Source organism: Callorhinus ursinus, unplaced genomic scaffold, assembly GCF_003265705.2.
Source record: "Callorhinus ursinus isolate GAN/ISIS: 27379988/994484 unplaced genomic scaffold, GSC_fseal_2.0 scaffold48, whole genome shotgun sequence".
NCBI classification, from domain to species: domain Eukaryota; kingdom Metazoa; phylum Chordata; class Mammalia; order Carnivora; family Otariidae; genus Callorhinus; species Callorhinus ursinus.
Genome location: NW_027397110.1, coordinates 5,344,258 through 5,363,700, shown reverse-complemented (window position 1 = coordinate 5,363,700; position 19,443 = coordinate 5,344,258). Strand labels below are relative to the sequence as shown.

At 49.7% G+C, this 19,443-nt stretch overlaps 1 protein-coding gene across 7 annotated transcripts in view; it reads right to left on the bottom strand.

Moving 5' to 3' along the window:
* Positions 1–19,443, bottom strand: part of EFCAB6 (EF-hand calcium binding domain 6) — a 219,833-nt gene that overhangs the window by 3,129 nt on the left and 197,261 nt on the right. For all 7 annotated transcript variants that reach the window (XM_025882318.2, XM_073882664.1, XM_073882663.1 and 4 more), the window contains 4 exons: positions 14,058–14,285; positions 7,990–8,220; positions 5,397–5,565; positions 3,158–3,342 (listed from right to left, as the gene is read on the bottom strand). In XM_025882318.2, the coding sequence (XP_025738103.2) occupies positions 3,158–3,342; positions 5,397–5,565; positions 7,990–8,220; positions 14,058–14,285 (813 nt within the window). The remainder of the gene's footprint in view (positions 1–3,157; positions 3,343–5,396; positions 5,566–7,989; positions 8,221–14,057; positions 14,286–19,443) is intronic.

Genomic DNA, 19,443 nt, shown 5'->3' with positions numbered 1-19,443 from the left:
ACAATAACGGCAGGTCACCAACCCTGCCGTTCATTACACATCACTTACTCCCCCTCCCCCTCCCCTAACCTGGGAGGAAGGTGGCCCCGTTGACCCCCATTTCACAGACTGGGAGATGGGCCGCTCAGGGAAGTGAAGTGGCAAGACCCAGGCGGATCCGGGCTCGGCTCCTCCCAGGTTATGGAGGAGAGAGAGGGCCGGGGAGACGTAGCTGGCCGACTGCAAAATAATTTGAGGTGAAAAGAGATTTCAGTTTGGGTCTTCTAAGTAGGTTATGATAATGAACAGAGTTTTTTTTTTTTTTTTTTTTTTTAAATCACAAGGTTGTAATTATATCTTGTAATGAGATAGTACACTACACTGTGATTATTTCATTTAGGTGCTGTTAGATTGAAAACAAGATATTTTAGCATGATTTCGCCCTAACGCATGTCTGAATATCACAGAGGTGAACTGTAGGCAATAATGTGTAACACATTTTGGGAAAGTTTAATTTTAACACGGCACTACATAAAACAAATTAGTGCAAAGTTAAATTGCTTTCAATTTTTCCATCACTTAGCACTTATGATGGAAACTCACCAGATACCCTATAGCTTCAATTAGCTACCGATTTACCCAATTGGCTGATCGGCACTTGAGAAAGAGAGGATTCTATGCTTCCTGGCTCTGCCCACACCCACGCCTGGCCTGAGAAAGGCTTTTCCCGTCCTAGCTCAGGACAACCAACCCATCCCCACCCGGAAGGCCTCTGCCTCCATCTCGGGCGTGGCTGAAAAGCAGAGTCCCATGTGGCTTCCCCAGAGGGCTATCTCTGCTTCCGAAGGTGGCAGAGAGGGCCCCCAAAGAACTAGAAAAAGAAATGGCCTTTTGAGCTTCTCTGCGGAGAGACAGTTGGCCTGAGCTCCTCACTTGTGTGGTCAGGGCCTTGGCAGCCTGTAGGAGGGACGGGACTGGAACACAGACCAGGACCAGGGAGGGCAGGCCTTCTGGAGGCACTGGCCCCACGCTTTCCTAGGAAAGGCTCCCGCCTATCATTGCACCCAGGATAGGGATGTGGGGGAAAGCAGGACTCTTTCTGAAGCACAAAGTGGCAGCTGTAGTCTGTCTGGGTGTGACGTCCAGAGCTGGGTGGGGGGGGTGAGGCGCGAGACAGAGCACGCGGGAAGTGTGCCAGGCTACCTGGCCAGAGGCGCGGCTCCCAGCGGGGCCGTCTGGGAGCACCTGTCCCGTCACTGAGCACAATCTCAGGAGCCTGGGAGCCAGCTTTCCGGCCCCTCGGTGTGCATGCGCAGTCTCTGCACAGGGGAGGGCTTGGAAGGGGTAGCCTTTCGCAGGCCTTAGAACACAGCAGATCTCCCCCTCGTTTACAGGAGGGGAAACTGAGGCCTGGAGGGGCGGAGGAAGGCCAGAGCTGGCAGGGGCCTCGCAGGCTGTGTGGTTTCCATTGTTCTCTTCTATGCTCCCGGGTCCCCTGAAGACCTAAGAAAGACCGCCTGTTCTCTGCTCACAGAAGAACCGCGCTAGAGAAACAACTGTCTTAACCTTAGGTTTTCTTCCATAACTTGGCCTAAGCCTCCAATGCTAGCTCTTGTCTAAAGTAGAAACTACAACAAAGACGAGACCTGAGTTTACACAAAATTACATACAAGTCTAGTGGCACAGAAACTTTCTGCATGGGATCAGCTGTTTGCTGGGTTGACCCATCGTGACCTCGCGGCTGCCGGGAGCGCCGGGGACGGTGGGGACACCCCGGCCCCTGCAGCCAGCCCCGAGGCGGCTGCAATCAGCCGTTTGTCCCCCGAGGCGACGGTGCTATAGCTGTATTTGCTCTCCCATGATCACAGATGGTGGGATAGGGGCAGGGAAAAGTTGGTTTTTGTTTTTGTTTTTGTTTTGTTTTGGCTTCATGTTTCAGAGAGACTGGAGAAAGGCGAGTCAGTGGAAATACTGGTTGGACTGGGTGTGGGCGAAAATCGCAGAATTGACAAATAATTGAGAAAAAGGGTAAAAACCCAGGACAGTGCCCTCCGACCGCTATTTATGCATCTTTAGGTTCTCATTCCTCTTCAAAAAAACAAAAAGGAAATTGTACACAATGCATCGTGGGTACAGTTTAAGCAAGAAAGAGAATGAGTCTCCCACTACCGCCCGCCCCCAACCCAGAAGAAAGGGTCTGGCCAGCCTTAGCTGTTTGATGAATGAACACACATTGATGTTTACATTAAAAACGTTCCACTTTGCTGTGACCCCCGACCCAGCTTTGCCTTTTCAGCGAACCGACTGCTGCTCCCCAGGCATCGTGTGCGCAGCCGCCCTGCTCCTGATGGCCAAACAGGTGTCTCTGCGTGCTGGGGGAGGGGCTGCCATCATCCCGCATCTGCCACCCGCGGGAGTCCGAGAAGCCGAGAGCCAGGCTACTGTCCCCAGTCTTGGGTGTCTAGGCCCTTATGGGGCCCCAGAAGGAGAGAAAGAAAATCTCTGAATCATTTCCAAGAAAGGAAATTTTGAGCTGTTTGCGATGTTCTCAAAGCCTTTACCTGCACCTCTTGCCTCCCTGAAGAACCCACCAGCTAGCTGGCTTTGGGCCCACTGAGCAGACCCTGGGGGTCATGTGCTCGCCTGGAAAGTGCTGGTGCTATACAGGCCTTCACATAATGGAGAAGACGGGACAACAAAGAACGGCTTGACGAGTGTGTACACACTCGCGTCATGCTTGTGTGTGCGCACATCACACAAGCGTGTGTGTGTACATATATATGTATATACCATGCACGTACATGCGCGTACCATGAGCGCAATATACACGTCCACATGCACGCATCAGACAGGTACAGTATACACACCTATCATACGTGTCCATATTTACAATCATGCACGTGATACAGTTATCATGTATATCACACATGTGTGATATGCACATAGATGTGTATAGACAAAATCTGAGCCAATTTTCGGGGTCCGTGGGGAGGTGGCAGTGAGACTGGGGACATGTGACAGGTGGGTTCTTACTGGCCAGTGGCCCCTCCTAGAGTCCCCATGTCCACTGTGTCCCTCATTTCTATGAAGCCAGATGATCCGGACTTTACAGTGAATTGAGAGAGGGGAGAAACCTTTTGGCCCCAGACCCACACATTTCCTGAGAGTGACTGCGTACCACTTTATGCGCATTCGGAATTTTCATTCTCTGCATCAGGGAGGTTTCCTTCGCTTTCAGCAGGAGGACACAGCTCTGAATGAAGTCACAGTAAGCAAACCTCCCGTTGTTTTTTAAATCGTACTTCGCGACAAGCTGCTGACATTCCTCTTTGCTTATGTCCAGACTGAACTTCTCCACAAGAGCTAAAGACAGAAACATGGGTTCAGCTGGTGGCAATTTGCTCACTCATTCATTTGTTCATGCCCGCATTCATTCATCTCCTGCCGAGATGCTCTCTCTGCTTTGGGCCCTGGCTGGGTCCTTGCTCACAGGCTCCTGGTGGGTGTGGCTGGACAGACACTCCATGTGGCAAGGACACAGGGTCCCCCTCATCCTGCTGGGGCCTCACTGTCCTGGCGTTGGCCTGCCCTCGGGTTTTGCAGCCGCCGCTGCTGTGGTCCCACCAGTACGGACAGAGCACCGTGGAAGCCATACTGAGGAGCAGGGAGGGACAGAGTCGGAGTCGGGGTCGGTGTATTCCCCATACAAAGTCGGGAGCTGTCCTAGCAAAGGCTCAGAGCCAGGGCCGAGCTGGGGACGCGGGGAGAAGGGGAGGTTCCATGTGCTGCGGTGTGGGCCTGGCAGGTGCCCCACTGGGGGGTGGGGGTTCAGCCACGGCTCTCTGCCCAAGTATTTCTGAACTCTCAAGAGTGTGCTAGCCTACAGGAATTTACACATTTTGAGTCTTCATTCCAGTAACGACCTAAAATATATAAAGCCTATTCTAGAATACTTGGACCATCTTTAAGAGACAAGTGCCGTGCAGTTTCAGGGTCTGAGTGTGGCTTTGGGGTTAGGACCATGTCGATGCCACACTGGTGGCACCCGTCGGTGGCAGAACATCAGCACTCGTTCCCACTTTGCACTAGCGCCCCTGCTCGATCCTTTACCAGTTAGAAAGCTAAAGCTTCTTTTGGAGTGACAACTCCTAATTGAAAGAGACTTAGGCAGGATAAGATTTGAGTTTACACTGAATAAACTGAGCCTTCCATCGACCTCATGAAAACAGCAAAGTGTCGCGGACTGGAGGACCATGCTACTTGTTGAGGCTGGGGAGGAAAAGCACTGGAAGTGGACTTTATATATGTAGATGGTGCCTTCAAACCAAGCACAGGCCAAAAGACGCTGCTGGGGGAAACGGCAGAACGTGCCAACCAGGACACGCGCGACAGGATGGGGCTGGGCAGGGAGCCTGCAGGGGTGGCCCAAAAAATGCCTTCACTGTTCCGACTTGCAGACGGTCATCAGCAGGACACAGAACATGCAGAATGACTTCTGAAAATTAATAAGTATATGTTTTTTACAGTATTGAATTCTGGATGTACTACTGAAGCCAGACAGGCTGAGCAGGATAATGGGTGGGCACCCTGAGTTCCTGGGTAAAAATTAAACATGGTGATGGGGAATGCAAGGCAAGCTAAGGTTCATCAGTCCCAAAATCAAAAGAATTAACTAAAAACCAAATGGAACTCAAACACGCATTAAGACCAACATTGCTGATTTGGTCTCAGAGAAACATGTCATGTGAAATCAATGGAACGATGCTTATTATTGATTTCATCTTTTATATTTAATTTATAAATGGTTATTTTTTGTAGGAGCTGTTCACTTAAAGAGTTTACACCTTGTTTCGTCTGCACATTTTTAAGCCATGACTACCATAGAAGTGATTTATATTAATATTGGAGGTTCTCGAGAAAAACAGTTTTCTTAAAAAGCGATCTAAAGACTGGTCAAGAGGAAGGGTTTCAAGGGCAGATTTACCTTCCTGTAATGTAAAATGCTGCATAAATAATACGCAACCATGAGTGGAAGTACAAACCCAGAAGATGTCATTTGAACAGCTTATCAAAGCGACCCGTGGTTAGTAGCGGGTCAGCAGGGTGGAGCCGAGGCAGTGGGTGGGCCGGCGCGTCCCCAGCCGCAGTCCTCCGGCACCTTTCCCACTGCCCCAAGCTCTCTGAGTCGGTGAACACTTCATGCTGCCCGGAGACCACAACCAAGTCCGTGATTTCTAATGCTGAGAATACCGTGGCTGTGACCTCGGTCATGCCGGCGCGAAGGTGCCCTGCGGTGGGTTGAGGTGCCTTAGGAATTCTTGCCCCGCTAGGCAGCATTCAGGGAGGTGCCCAGCCTGCCGCACAGAGGTGGGGGGGGTGGACTTGTGCCGGCAGGTGACACTCTTACGGGAACGCACCCAGGAGTTCAGCCGTGGCGACCTCGCCCTGCTGGTTCACACCCTTCTCTTGGCATTCTTTCAGGAACGCTCGCCAGCAGCCCTGGATTTTCTTCCGGAGCTTGCTCTCTGTGGGCTCGCAGTTCTGCAAGGGCAGGGGGCCCGGCGCCGAGCCGGCACTAGCGGGAGTCTAGCGGGAGAGGAACGGAAATTGTCTTGTAATGTGAGATTCAATATGGAAGTGATAATACGAAATTACAGGCAGGGCTCAGGTTTGGGGTCCACAACTTCTCAGGCAGAACATGCTCAGAAATAAATGAAGAGCAAGACATGGGTGGTAATTCTGCCATTTGATTTTTTACTTCCATCAGCCAGCCGTATTTGTGCCTAAACACAATAACCAACATAGTTTTGGAAATAAATATAGAGCTAAGATTCAAGGATAAGGAGATGTTATTTAAACATATTACTGTGTGTGTGTGTGTGTGTGTGTGTGTGTGTGTGTGTGTGTGTGTGTGACAATAACATATTTTTCACCAGAGGAAGTGTCTTATCAAAGAAAGTGAGTCACGTGTCATTTTCATGGATGTCTAATCCTGCACTCCCTTCCAGAATGTCCAATATTGTGAAATTATGCGGACCAAGTATGAGGCTGTTCTTGGTCTTACTGTATTTTCCACTTAAATACAGGGAATGAACTGAACGTAGCCCAGGCATTTCCCTGAACACGTCACGTCCTATGGTTATCTACTACAGTAACCAACTCAATTGAATTCCTGCTCTTTCTCCTGAATCCTGTGCTGCCTGAGCCTTCCCCATCTGGGTTGATGTAACGCCCTTCTTCCAGATGCTCAGGCCAAAACCTGAGAAGCCATCCTGGACTCTCTCTCTCTCAACCCGACACCTAATCCACTGGGAAATCCTGTTGGCTTTCCTCAAAGACACATCCAGCATCCGACCTCCGGCCACCGGCCCCCCACTGCCCACCTCGCCCGGAGCCACCAGGCCTCTCCCCTGGACCACTGCAGCCTCCTCCCCATCTCCTTGCTTCTGCCCGCCCTTCCAGCACCCACTCCACCCATAGCGTCTATTCAACACACAGAATCCACAGGAGTCTTTTAAAGGAGGCATGCTGCCCATATCACTCCTCTGCATAAACACCTGCAAGGGCTCGATCCCACTGGGAGTGAAAGCCCGAGTCCTTGCTGGGCCCCCTGCCCCCACCCCCCCACCAGCGTGTTTCCTATGGCTGCCATAACAGAGCTACAGACTTGGTAGCTTAAAACAGCACACGGTATTTCTCTTACGGTTCTGGAGGTCAGAAGCCTGAAATGGGTCCCACTGAGCCAAAGTCAGGGTGTCAGCAGGGCTGAGTTCTTTCCGAGGTTCTAAGGGAGAATCCATTTCTTACCTTTTCTAGCATCTACAGGTGCCCACACCCCTTAGCTTGTGGTCCCTTCCTGAACCTTCCAAGTCAGTAGCATCAGGTGGGCCTTTCTCAAATGGCTTCTCTCCGGCACTGACCTTTCTGCCTCTGCCTTCCCCGTTTACAGACCCTCGCGGTTGCCTTGGGCCCTCCTGGCCACTTCAGAATGATCCTGTCTTAAGTCAGCTGGTGAGCACCTTTAATTCTATCTGCAACCTTGATTCTCCGTTGCCATGTAAGGTGACATATTATAGGTCTCAGAGATTAGGACGTGGACATCTCTGGGGTACTCCTGACCCCCCTTTTCATTCTGCTCTACTTACGATCTCCAACTTGCTAAATACTTATTGTTTACTGTTTCTTGGCCATTATATCTGACAAGAATGTAAACTCCACAAGGGCAGGCACCTTGTTCATTCTCAGCTCTAGAAAAGACCCAGCATATAGTAGGTGTGCAGTAAACGTGTGTTGACTGAACGAACAAATGATAACTCCTGTCTCCCAGTGCTCATCATGCATGAAGCCCAGCGATGGCTGCCCTAAGAACGTGGTTGGGATCCTCTCAAGCCCCCTTCCCTGGAGACACCGTCATCCTTCCTGCAGATGAGGCAAGAGCTTCAGCGAGGCCTGCCTCCTTCCTATATCCCAAGCTGGGCGGCTCAGCCCCAGGGGCAGAGCTGCAAAGTTAGACAGGCCTCGGTTTGAAATTAGGTCTCTCTCTGTCTAATGTGAGGACACCTCTTAGAGCCTCAGTATCTTCAACTGTAAAATGGGTGCAACACTTTACAGCAGGGCACACAGTTGGGCCCTTGCACACAGTGCCTACCGACCATGGCGCATTTGCTTTCCTGCCCGATGAAACCCTAGCTTGCTGACATCTAGAGTCTTCTGCCCCTGCTCCTGTACCCATTTCCCACACCAAAGCCTCCTTATTCCTCCTTCCAACCCCCATGCCTCCCTTCCACCCAACCCCTCCCCAGCCCTTCCTCACACCTCCTCCCTCCCCGCTCCAGGCAGGTGAGTGCTAAGGACCCACCTGTGAGCTCCTCTCCTGTGGCCCCACCCCAGGCTCTACCCGGGACACCTTCTCAGTCACCTGCCCCTTGGGAACTCTAGGTCCCTCCGGTCCAGTGGGGTTTGGGGCTTTGGGGTCCCGGTGATGGCGGCGCTACGGACAGAAGGACTCACACAGGGATGGCTCGGAGGTTTCAGCCCTGCCTTCAGGTCGTGAGTGGGTGATGACGCTGCAGACCTGCTTCCGTCCAGGACTTCGGGAACACTGCTGCCTCTTTGGGCCTTGACCGAACTTCCAGCGGTCGGCGGTGTTGCTGCTCTCTCGGAGCTGAACATGCTCAGGAAGTCCAGGTACTTCAGCCTGCCCTTGGCATTGACCGGCATCTCGCTCCACAGTCGGTCAAACTGGCAAAGAAGCAGAAGTCAGTCCCAGGGTGAGCGTAAGAGCCCAGCGGAGTCTCCCGCGGCGCCCCCTGAGAAGTGGATGGAAGCTAGGGAAGGCCAGTGCTCGCGCTGGCAGGGGTCCGAGGCCCACATCGATTAAAAAAAAAAATTGAAAAAAAAAAAAAAACAACTCATTTGGCCTCCACTTGATGGAAGCCTCTGTAAGACCGAACAGCAAAGACAAGAGGATTATTCATGGCTTCTGCAGGGCATTTTTTAATTGAATTGGGCCCTTAGCGAGCAGTTGAAAGCCATTAAATGTTGTGATTAGTCACAGAGCCTGAGCTGCAGTATAGAAGGACAATCTGGGAGGAAATGCAAATCAAAGCCCTGGTCCACCTCGGCCCTGGGAAGCCCAGCCAGACTCATTTCTCCTTCTCACTGGCGCCCAAGTTCGGCCACCAGCCGGCCAGGGGCTGCTGCCTTCCGCTGCTGCACTCACAGCCATGGTGCGCGGCCCCCAAAGGGCCAGCGTTACCTCCCCACCAGCCGGAAAGGGAGGCATGTGGGAAACTGGAGGGAAGCCTCCGGCTTTGGGTTGGTCTCGTCTGGTGTCACAGGCTGCAATCTGGACCGCCCGAGCGCGGGCAGAGCAGTGACTCCAGCCTCCTACATGAGCCACTTTTGATGACTGAGGGCTTTTGCGGAGCTAAGAAGCGGGGTAACTTACTTCTGAGTTGGGTTTAGAGCCCCTCAGAACTGGTGGGGCCCCAGCCTCCCGCACACGCCACGGGGAGCCTGTCCCCTCCTTCCTGTGGGCCTTGGCCTTGGCCAGCGCTTCTGGCCTCTGCGTTTCCCAAAGGCAATGATGAGAGACTCTACCGTCTCTATTTGAAATTCCGGAAATGAAGCACTGAGTGGTGGGGAAGAGACAGGGAATGTTCCAGGCCCCGAGAAGGGAAAAATGATTAATGTTTTCAACTTTTTACTTCAAAAGAATTGTAGATTTGTAGGAAGTTACAAGGATGGCTCCAAGAGGCCACTGTGTGGAAGCAAGAGAGCTTGGGAAAGTGACCACGTGGTCTCAGAAAGACTTCACCATCACCAAGGGCAGTAACCACCCCCAAACAGGAGGAGGCCCTGCCACCTGTCTCCCTCCAGGAAAATTCTCCCAAACCCCAGGAGACAGATGACCGGCGCTCTTCTCTACCTTGTGCTGAAGCCACCTCTGCAGGTGACATCTCCCTGCCAGCTCTCTGAAGGTCGTCTGAGATGCATCTTTAAATGCTGAACATCTCACAAAGGGGCTGGCACACAGCAGGTGCTCTAGAAATGTTTGCTGAGAGTCCTAAAAAACTCACAGAAGACTGATCAGACAATGGTAAGACCCTTTAAAAATGAAGAGGGAGAGAGAGCATGAAGCCATACTGTAATCCCCTTCCTCATGAAGGGCTTTCAGGAAGCAGAGCAAGATGCGGCCGTACAAGAGGAAGTGGGCTGTGGAGGGCTCTCCTACACTCCTGTGTTAGCGGCACGGGGGAGGAAGGAGGAGGAAGGCCATGTTATCAAGGGTAAATACAAAGAAGGGTGTGAATGCTTAAGGATTCGGTGAACATCTGATGCATGGGAGTAAGGACATTTACAAAACCACAGGGACAACAATGTTGTCTCCTGGTCCAGCAGAAGGGGCAGAGATGGACCAACTCCTAATTAAATCTTGTGGTACAAGTGGAAGTCAAGGCAGGACCACGGAAATCCTCTCTGCACCATGAAAGGCAGAATGAATGCTGCCAGGAGGACGTGGAATTGGGTGGGTGGGAAATGGAAGCCCCTGACAGATTGTCACAACCCAGAACACTGACAGAGCCTAAAGATTGGGTGCAGGATGGAGGCTGGCGGGAGCTCTGGGAGACCGGAGAGGCATCAAGAGGACTGGAAACGGGCACCACGAGAGTGTATTCTGAAATTACAGGCCTGTGAGCTGGGCACGAAACCCAGGCAAAATTCTAGTGGTTTGTGAACGAGTTGAAAGCGAGTAAGTTTCCACGTCATGGTGGCAGATCGTGCCCTTCCTGAAATGTCCCCTTCAAATGCAGAGTAGTAACTACCTTCTGAACACTTAAAAATATCTGACTTTGGGGTCCACTCCTGTGATGGGGAAAGCTGCCCAAGAATGCCACTCCCATTCTCACAACAAGAGAAAGCCAAATATCTACCAAATCGGAACCGTGCTAGAGCCAATCAGAGAGCTGAGGCTCCAGGGAGCCAAGGGGACTGAAAGCCCCAAGTCTGCAAGACAGCCAGACACCCCAGCTCTCACGCCTGGCAGAGCTCAGGAAGAAATCAGCTAAAATGTTAACAGATTCGTCCAGGGCAAGTGTGGGCTGGCATGTGAGGCTAGCATGCCCGGGAGGCCCAGACACAGGGAATGCTCATGCTCACACGCTCTCCTCCACCGGCCTCTGTTGCTTCTCTGGAGACAATGCACAGGATGGATAGACGTGCAACGCTCCTCGCTTCTCCAGACCCTTCTCTCATGGGAAGTGGAAGCCTGAAGCCGCTGGGGGAGGCGTAGCAAACCCATTTGAGACCAGGACCCCTGGGGGAGGGAAGGAAGAAGCAAACTCTTCTGCTTCTAGGAGGGGTAGGAACCCCCTCCCTCAGGGCCCAGCCACAGATCCATGGCCCCGGGGGGCAGGGTGCAAGCAAAAGGCCTGGAGGAGGGGCAGCAACCCCAGGGTCTGCACCTATACAAAGCAAGGTCAGAGGTCAGCTACCCCGCAGGGGAATGGGAAACTTCCCTGCCCAAGACCCACCACAGAGACAAGGTGGAATCTGACTGCCACAGAGGGGGCGTCCAGGGCCGGAGCATGGAAAAGGTGCATGCCTCCCCTGAGGCCCAGAGGCCCAGGCCCTGCCTAAACCAGGCTGGACCAGGCATGCCAAGATATACCACCACACTGCATAAGCCTGGCACCGAGTGACAAGCACCAAGAGCAGGGGAGACACCATCTTGTGGCCAGATGTATAGGGCCCGCTGACCACTGAGACAGAGTAGAATACTCGGCAGCCGCCTGGCATCCCCGGGCCCACACCTCACACACAGTGACGGCCGTCTCCTGCTGGAGGAGTCTGATGCCTGTGCACCGGGCACCCTCATGGTAAGGGCAGCAACAACAAACTCAAACTAAGCTCAAGGACAACTGAAGCCCAGAGAGGTTGAGTAACTTGTCCAAGGTCACACAGCTGGACAAGTGCAGAAGCAGCACTGAAACCCAGGTCTGCCTGCCTGAAGGGTTGTTTGTTCTTTGCCTGAATGCTTCCCACCTCCTAGAGGTGTCTGTTTAAGAAACACCACATCTGAAGTGTTCAAAAATGCTTAATGGTTCCTTTCCCTAACATAGCCGCAAATAGAGCGAAGTCCCCACGCAGTCACCAGGACTGATCTAAATCGCCTGACCAGGAGAGGCTCTTTCTGTGGGTCCCCATCTTCTTAAGACATATCCAAGTGGACACAGTTCCTATGGCCTTTTATAACACGCTTTCTGCAGAGTCACGAAGACCCATCAGTTTCCAACTCCATCCACTCAGAGAGTCGCTCTCCTCTTCTGAAAGGTTAATTACACCAAAAGATTTCAAAAGATGTGGCACTTGCCCTGCTTACAGAGCTCTGTAAGTCAAGAAAGCTGACCTCTCAGATTCATGATGGTTGGATTTTTTTTTTTTAGGATGAGCTAGTTTTTTTATAATGCAGATAAACCAAGACACAAGATCTCTATTTGGATGCTGGTTAACATGGTTGGAACTGTCCCAGCATCTTCAGGGAATCCTTGTGAATCATGGCAAGAGAGGTCCAGATTCTTTAGGGGTGCCAAATTACTTCTGTGTCTCCCCATACAGACACTGTACCATCTAACCAAGAAGGTCCCGGTACATGACTCATGCAAGGAGAAAACGTGGATCTCTGCGGCTTTGGCTTCCTGTTTGCCAGTCTATACCCAGAAGCACCCTTCCCAAACAGAGCACAATTTTTGCTAATCATCCCCCAACTTAAACCATGGTACTTATGCCAGTCTTGGATGCCCTCAATGATGCAGACTATATTTGAGATGTGTCGGCGTATTTTTAGAAGGCAGCATTTAAAAATAAGTGCTTGATTTTGCTGGAGAGGTGGGGGGCTTCATGTGCTTGGGGATGGTGGAGGCTTTCTTAGTGGACAATTAAAATCCAATTCTCTGTTATACATGCCAGATATGCCAGCATGTCATTAATTTATATCAATAATTAGAGTGAAATTTTACTCATTTAGATGAAATGAAAAATCTTTATTAGCAAAACCTTTGTTAGTTGGCCCCATAGAATAATAAATGCAACTGGATTAATTTTAAAGGTTTCTCTCCATTTATAGTAATGGAGAGAAGTATCTGCAAATAGCCATCTCACTCAGCTTTGATGATCTACGGGACTGAACTGTTGGGGGAAAAGCACTTCAATCTGTTTAGCAAAAATGATCATAATACTTTAAAAAAGTGGTATTTTAGGTAAGTGAAATCTGATGCTCATATTATTCATTATTAGTGAATTCATTCTGTAGGGTGGTGAGTTCAGAGGCCTGAGTGGGGAGGGGGTCGCGTGTGATGATGACCCGTCCCTGTGGATACTCTTAGTCCTTAATCCTTAAACCCCGAGAAAATGGGGCCTCAGAGTGGAGTGACCCAACTTGGGAGCCGAGAGTGACCTTTCCACCCGGGAGCTGTGGGAAGCTACCCGGGCCGAGCCTGAGCAGAATCAGAAGAAGGACGGAGGTGGGGCTACTTTCATAAGTATTTTGGATTTCTGTTTTCACCTGAGTTATTCTCTGGGATTAGGGCACCAGCTTGTTTGACAAGTGGAGAGTGCTTGAACTAGTGCATTTTCTGTGGGGGAGGGAACTCTGCTTCTGCGCTTGGATCACGGGTGCTCCGTGTTATCCCAGCTGTTTGGCCACTGGACAGTGGTGGTGGAGAACATGGATGCTAAACCCGCGACCTATCCATTCACCGGGACTTGCTGAGCACCTGCTCTGTGCCAGGCTCTGTTTTGGCGTTTGGGTCACAGTGAGGAACAAGCCACCCAGGAAACTGTACCCCGGGCACTAACATTTAGTGATATTATTGACTGAAGTCAGTAAGCAAGGCAGACCCTCAGGATGCCATCCTGCTGGGAGGTGCTCTTAGCCTTAGAAGGTCATGGAGGGCAAAGAAGCCAGGGCAACAGGTTATCAGAGCTAAGAAGAGTACCATTCAGTTTTTGAGGAGGAAACCACTGAGAATCTCTTCTGAGGCCTCTGTAATGGGCAGGAGGGCCTCAGAGAGGGTGGTCTGTGTCCAGCCTGTGGGGTGGGCATGTCACCAGCCTGCCCACGGCGGTATCCCCAGAGCTTCTGAAAACACTAGCAACAGAACCAGGGAGAGGGCAGGGAGAGGGGGAAGGGGGTGGCGGGAGGTCCAGAGCAACTCATTGGCTCCATGTTGCCCCGTTCAGGTGTGGGGAGAGACTGGTTGCCTCTCTGGGTCACATAAGCCCAGGGATTATCCACGGAAGGAAGAGGGAGTGTGGTCGCTGGAGCTGAGTTTAATTTGATTTTAAAAATAAAAGTGACATTTGCACCCTGATTGAAAAGGTGCAATTCATACTTGTTACACAAACAGAAGGCTCCTGTGAGTCTTCAGTAAGATTGAAAACAAAACAATAACAACAACAACAGAAACAACACCCCCCAAAACCTTCCAGTATTTTCAAAATAGAGATCAGCCCTCAATTCTGGCCTGATGCTCATACAACACTGCCTAGGACAATGAACCAAATACATTTCTTACTTGCTCATCTGTCAGAATTTGGACATGACGGGAACAAACGGCCCTGAATTCATCCCTGGAGGTGGTGTTTGTTTTCATGGTGTCGAAGTTCTCAAACTCCTGAGCAATTGCGCGGTAATGGGAGCCCACGGCCTTGTGGAGGCGAGCCAGCAGTTCCTGGTTTGTCGTTTCCTTGGGAGATGTAGGCGGCAGGCCTTTGGGCATTTTCTCAGCCCACTCGGCAGCAGTCTGGGAAAAAAAAAAAAGGAAGATTGATCCATATAATAAATAATAAATCATCTTGTGGCCCTGGGCCCACCGCCCATGGCAGGTCCCGGAGGAGCCCCAGCCTGGTGAGGAAAAGTGCCACCACCCACACGCAGGTCTCAGACAGGACCGACCAGAGGTTCAGACTTGGCTGAAGGGGAAGCCTGGGCCCCCTGGGCACAGAGAGGGAGCCACACACAAGTCAGGGCCACCATGCAGGGGGACATGTGGAGCCGGCCTTGGGGAGGGCAGGCCTTTATTCTCATCCATTCACTCATTCGGTCTGTCCTTCTGTTCACTTCACAAACACAAAGCGAGTGTGTGCTGAGGTAAGGGAGTAAATGTGTATCCAGACTGCTTTTATTTCTGGACATCAGCGTAGTGGATTTATACTCACAGCGGTTAGAATTGGCAAGGCAGTTTTTGATGGCCCTTACTACACAATGCTGCAGCACCACGGCTGGCTAAGTGTTCCCTTAAGCCTAAAACTTCGAGGCCCACAGGGACTTAATCCTGGCGAGCGCAGAATCTCTGGGGTTGGAGGCTGAGCAGGGCCGTGGAGCAGGCCCACTGAGCCCTGACGTTCTAAACCTCTCCTGGGTAGTCAGGAGCCCGAGGTCAGGGCCTTATGGCGCTGTCCGTGGTGCCTGTGAGCCTGGAGGGGGGTGAGCGGTAGCCTGGGCTCAGGGGCCGCTTTCTGGAGAGAGGAGGAATGGGCTGTGGGGATGGGGGCGGGAAGAGGAGGACCTTCTTACTGGATGTATAGGCTATGTGCAGGCAGGTGAACAGGGAGGAGCCTGGGGAGGACCACCGCCCACGCTCCACACGTGCTGATGACCACTGTGGTAGACGGGCAGGACAGCAGGAACCAGGAATAGCAGACATGGGGCTTACGTAGTGATCATCCGCAGATGCTGGATGACAAAGGTCTCTGTGTTCACCCTGGGGCCAGCGAGGAGGACAGACTGGGCTCGCGATGAAGCCAGACTTGGGAGATTAGGGCTCAAAGGGCAGCTGCGTCCCGAGCCTTCTGAGAGGAGAGTGGGTCAGGGGGAGTGGGCAGGCCTAGGGAAGCAGCCCTGACACCCACCTACTTGCTGCAAGCAGGAAGAGGCCCCCCAAACCAGACCTGCGGTTGCTGCCTCAGCAGTTCAGCTCCTGAAGTTTGAGGAAGAGGTGAGGCTGTGGGATGGGAGGGGACACCCGGACTCTGTGAGAACGTGAGGGTGACAATGCATGCGACCTGTCTCCCAATGAGGGTGAATCCTGAAATCCGCTGCATTTCCTCCATCAAAACCTGTCGTGACTATTAGCTATAATTGCTCTCATGATGCGTAGCACTGTGCTAAGACCTTTACAAGATTTTCACGTTTAATCCCCCCAACTAGTATTAAAACTTGGTTATGTCTCATGAAAAATACTCAACATCACTTGTTATCAGGGAAATACAAATCAAACCCACAATGAGATACCACCTCACACCTGTCAGAATGGCTAAAATTAACAAGACAGGAAACGACAGATGTTGGCAAGGATGTGAAGAAGGGGGAACTCTCTCACACTGTTGTTGGAAATCAAGCTGGCACAGCCCCTCTGGAAAACAGTATGGAGGTTCCTCAAGAAGTTAAAAATAGAGCTACCCTACAACCCAGCAATTAAACTACTAGGTATTTAACCCAAAGATACAAATATAGTGATCCAAAGGGGCACTTGCACCCCAATGTTCATAGCAGCAGTGCCCACAATAGCCAAACTGTAGAAGGAGCCAAGATGTCCATCGACAGATAAATGGATAAAGAAGATGTGGTATATATATATATATATACAATGGAATATTACTCAGCCATCAGAAAGGATGAGTACTTACAATTTACATGGAGGTGGATGGAACTGGAGGGTATTATGCTGAGTGAAATGAGTCAATCAGAGAAAGAAAATTATCATATGGTTTCACTCATGTGGAATACAAAAAACAGCACGGAGGACCATAGGGGAAGGGAGGGAAAACTGAATGGGAAGAAATCAGAGAGGGAGACCATGAGAGACTCTTAATTCTGGGAAAACAAAGTGAGGGTTGCTGGAGGGTAGGTCGGTGGGGGAATGGGGTAACTGGGAGATGGGCATTAAGGAGAGCACGTGATGTGATGAGCACTGGGTGTTATATGCAACTGATAAAATACTGAACACTACTTCTGAAACTAATGATGTACTGTATGTCGGCTAATTGAATTTAAATTAAAAAAAAACTTGGTCATGTCTCTTTTTCAGCAATTCCACAGCAATATATATATTCTGTGTTACTCTCCTTCAGGACAGAGCATAATGTTACTTTATGAAGTTGCATCAAACACAGGATGCTTCTGGAAATACCCTCAAAAACGTGATCCCACACACTCGGACCACAGTCCGTCTCATCTTCAACCACCGAAAGGTCAGCAGAAGCTTTTAAATACATCCACTTGTAGCCATTCAAAGCAAGTGGATGCCTTTCTTTTCCTATTCTAGAAAATGAGACTGACCTTACGGGTAGATAAGTGATACATTACGGGTGATACATTTCCAAACAGTTACAGCTCACCTCCCATAGCTAAGCACCTGGCTGTTTGCCGAAACATTCCAAGAGGTGTTGGTGTTCAGAGTACAAAGAGGCCTCCACCAGAAGGAGAGTCATGCTCAAAGTCCATCCTGACACTTGGCGCTCCTTTGTGCCCTGAGAAGAATGAGCCCCCAGTGGACACAGCTGAGAAGAACACAGGCGGACCAGTCTAGCAGGGGAAGGTGGAAGTCCTGGATCTGAGGCTAGACTCCGCCCCTAATGCGTTGTGTGGCCCCACGTAAGCCCCTAGGGGCCCCTTTCCCCTTGGTTTCCTCATTTACCCAGGAGGAGTAAGGAAGGGCTGACATGAGACAGTATGTGTGAGTGCTCTTGGAAGGTTTTAAGACACAAAACAAGTTGGAAATCCTCTCATTCTACCAACAGATATAGAAGAATTCTCACAAAGCAGACGGTGCAACCCTGGGTTAATATGGTTTCAACTCCAGAGGAAACTGAATCATTTTTAAGCAAAATAGAGATTACAAAATTTAACTTGAGTATTAGAAAGGCCTGAATAGACAGGTAACCATAAAAGAAACTGAAAAAGCTGTTAAGAGACCTACCATCTATTATTAAAAAGGTGCAAATCTAGCTGATTTTAAGGGCAAGCTGTATCTCATTTTAAGCAATAAATAATTTTTACATTAGTCAAATTATTCCAGAACACAGAAAGGAATCTATAGTATTCCAACTCATTATATGTACTTCCCTAATACCAAAATATGATAAACACTTGAAATAAAAAATATAAACCCACCTAATTTATGGGCACTAATGTGAAGACATTAAAACATTTTTAAAAAGACCATTAGGAATATTTAGCACCATTATTTTTAAATAAAAAATCAACTAGGGTTTATTCCCAGAATAAGAGTCCTTCAGGAATTAGCAGACCTTTTAATTCCTTACGTTAGGTCACATATCGACAGATGGCAAAAAAGGCATTCAACAAAATCCAGCAGCTATTCCTGATAGAAATGGTGTACACTAGAATACAATAGCTATACCACATAGAAATAAAATGAAGATCCTGTGTGTAATACTCTCTCCTTAAATGAGAGTATAGCCAGATACCATCTGCGAACATATTAAACGGGTAACATATTTAAAGCATTAAAGTCTGAAACAAGATAGGCACGCTCAACTGTCAGTTTTACTATTCACACTTTTAGAGGCTCCAGCTTTTGAAATAAGACAAGAAGATGAAATAAACCGTGTGAATGCTGAAAAACGAGATTCACCATTATTTGTGGATGTGATTGTACAACTAGAAAATCTCAAGACAGTGAGGAAAGTGGCTGGAATAAAGCCAAAAATACAAAACAGCAATACCATTTTTGGGGGCGGTAATTATAACTCATTAGAAATTGTATTGTGAAAACAACCCACATTTACATTGGTGACAAGCTCTTGAGTACTCTGGGATGAATTTCATATGAAAGCGTAAGACCTACGCAGACAGCTACGCACATTCTACGGAGGGGCTGTCAAAGCAAGGCTGGAATACAAAGGGACGTGTACTATGATCCCAGATGCGAAGACTCCATTTCAAAAGATCTCAAATTATAAATAAAGTTAATAAAATCTTAATAAAAATCTCAATGGATATTTGGGAGAATCATCAGCTATATGGACACGAAAGTTGATATGGAGAAATAAATATAGGAGAATTGCCACAAATTCTTGGGAAAGGCTAGCAATGAAGTTTTTGACCTGCCAGATACTAACATGTCATAAACTTGATATAATCAGAGGAGTGTAGCTTGGTCTAGAAACATGTAAGGAAATCAGTGGCCACCTGCTTATTAGGTTGTTAGTGGGTGAGAAATAGACCTCTAACTGTGGCCGAGCCACAACACCACTAAAGCAGTAGGCAATGGCGTGGCTGACTCCTAGACAACTTTGGGTCAGAGTGACCTCATAAGCAAGAAAGAACATCCAAGTTTCATAAAGGAAAATTCCTCCTTCTCTCTTCCTCATCAACTTCAAACCACGGTCCTCCGAGGTCTCCACCTCAGCAAATGGAGACTGTCCTTCCAGTAACTTAGGCCTGGAGTCACCTGTGAAATATCTACCACCATTTCCAAACCACCCACAAATCCCAGGGGCTCTGCTTTCACAGTATGTATCTGGAAGCTGACTGCTCCATCCTTACCTCCTGGTCCAAGCCACCATCGTCTCTTGCACCGAGTACGGCAACTGTCTCTCTGCTTCCACGTGCAGTCATTTTCCTCTGAGGATGATCTTTTTAAAGTATGTATGTACAAATCAACACAAGTATTAACACTTGTTCTCTCGATGGAGGGGTAAGCAAGAGTGAGTCATAATCACAGAGCCATAGTCATTTTCCTCTGAGGATGATGTTTTTAAAGTACATATCAGATCAAGCAAACCTCTCAAAAGGCTTCACAGATTGCCCAGAGTAACAGGCAGAGCTTCACAATGGCCCTCCCCAGAGCCCCCGCCCCCTGCAACACTCTCTGACCTCACTTCTGTGACTCTCTTCCTTGCTCACTCTGCTCCGAGCCACCAAGACTCCTGCTT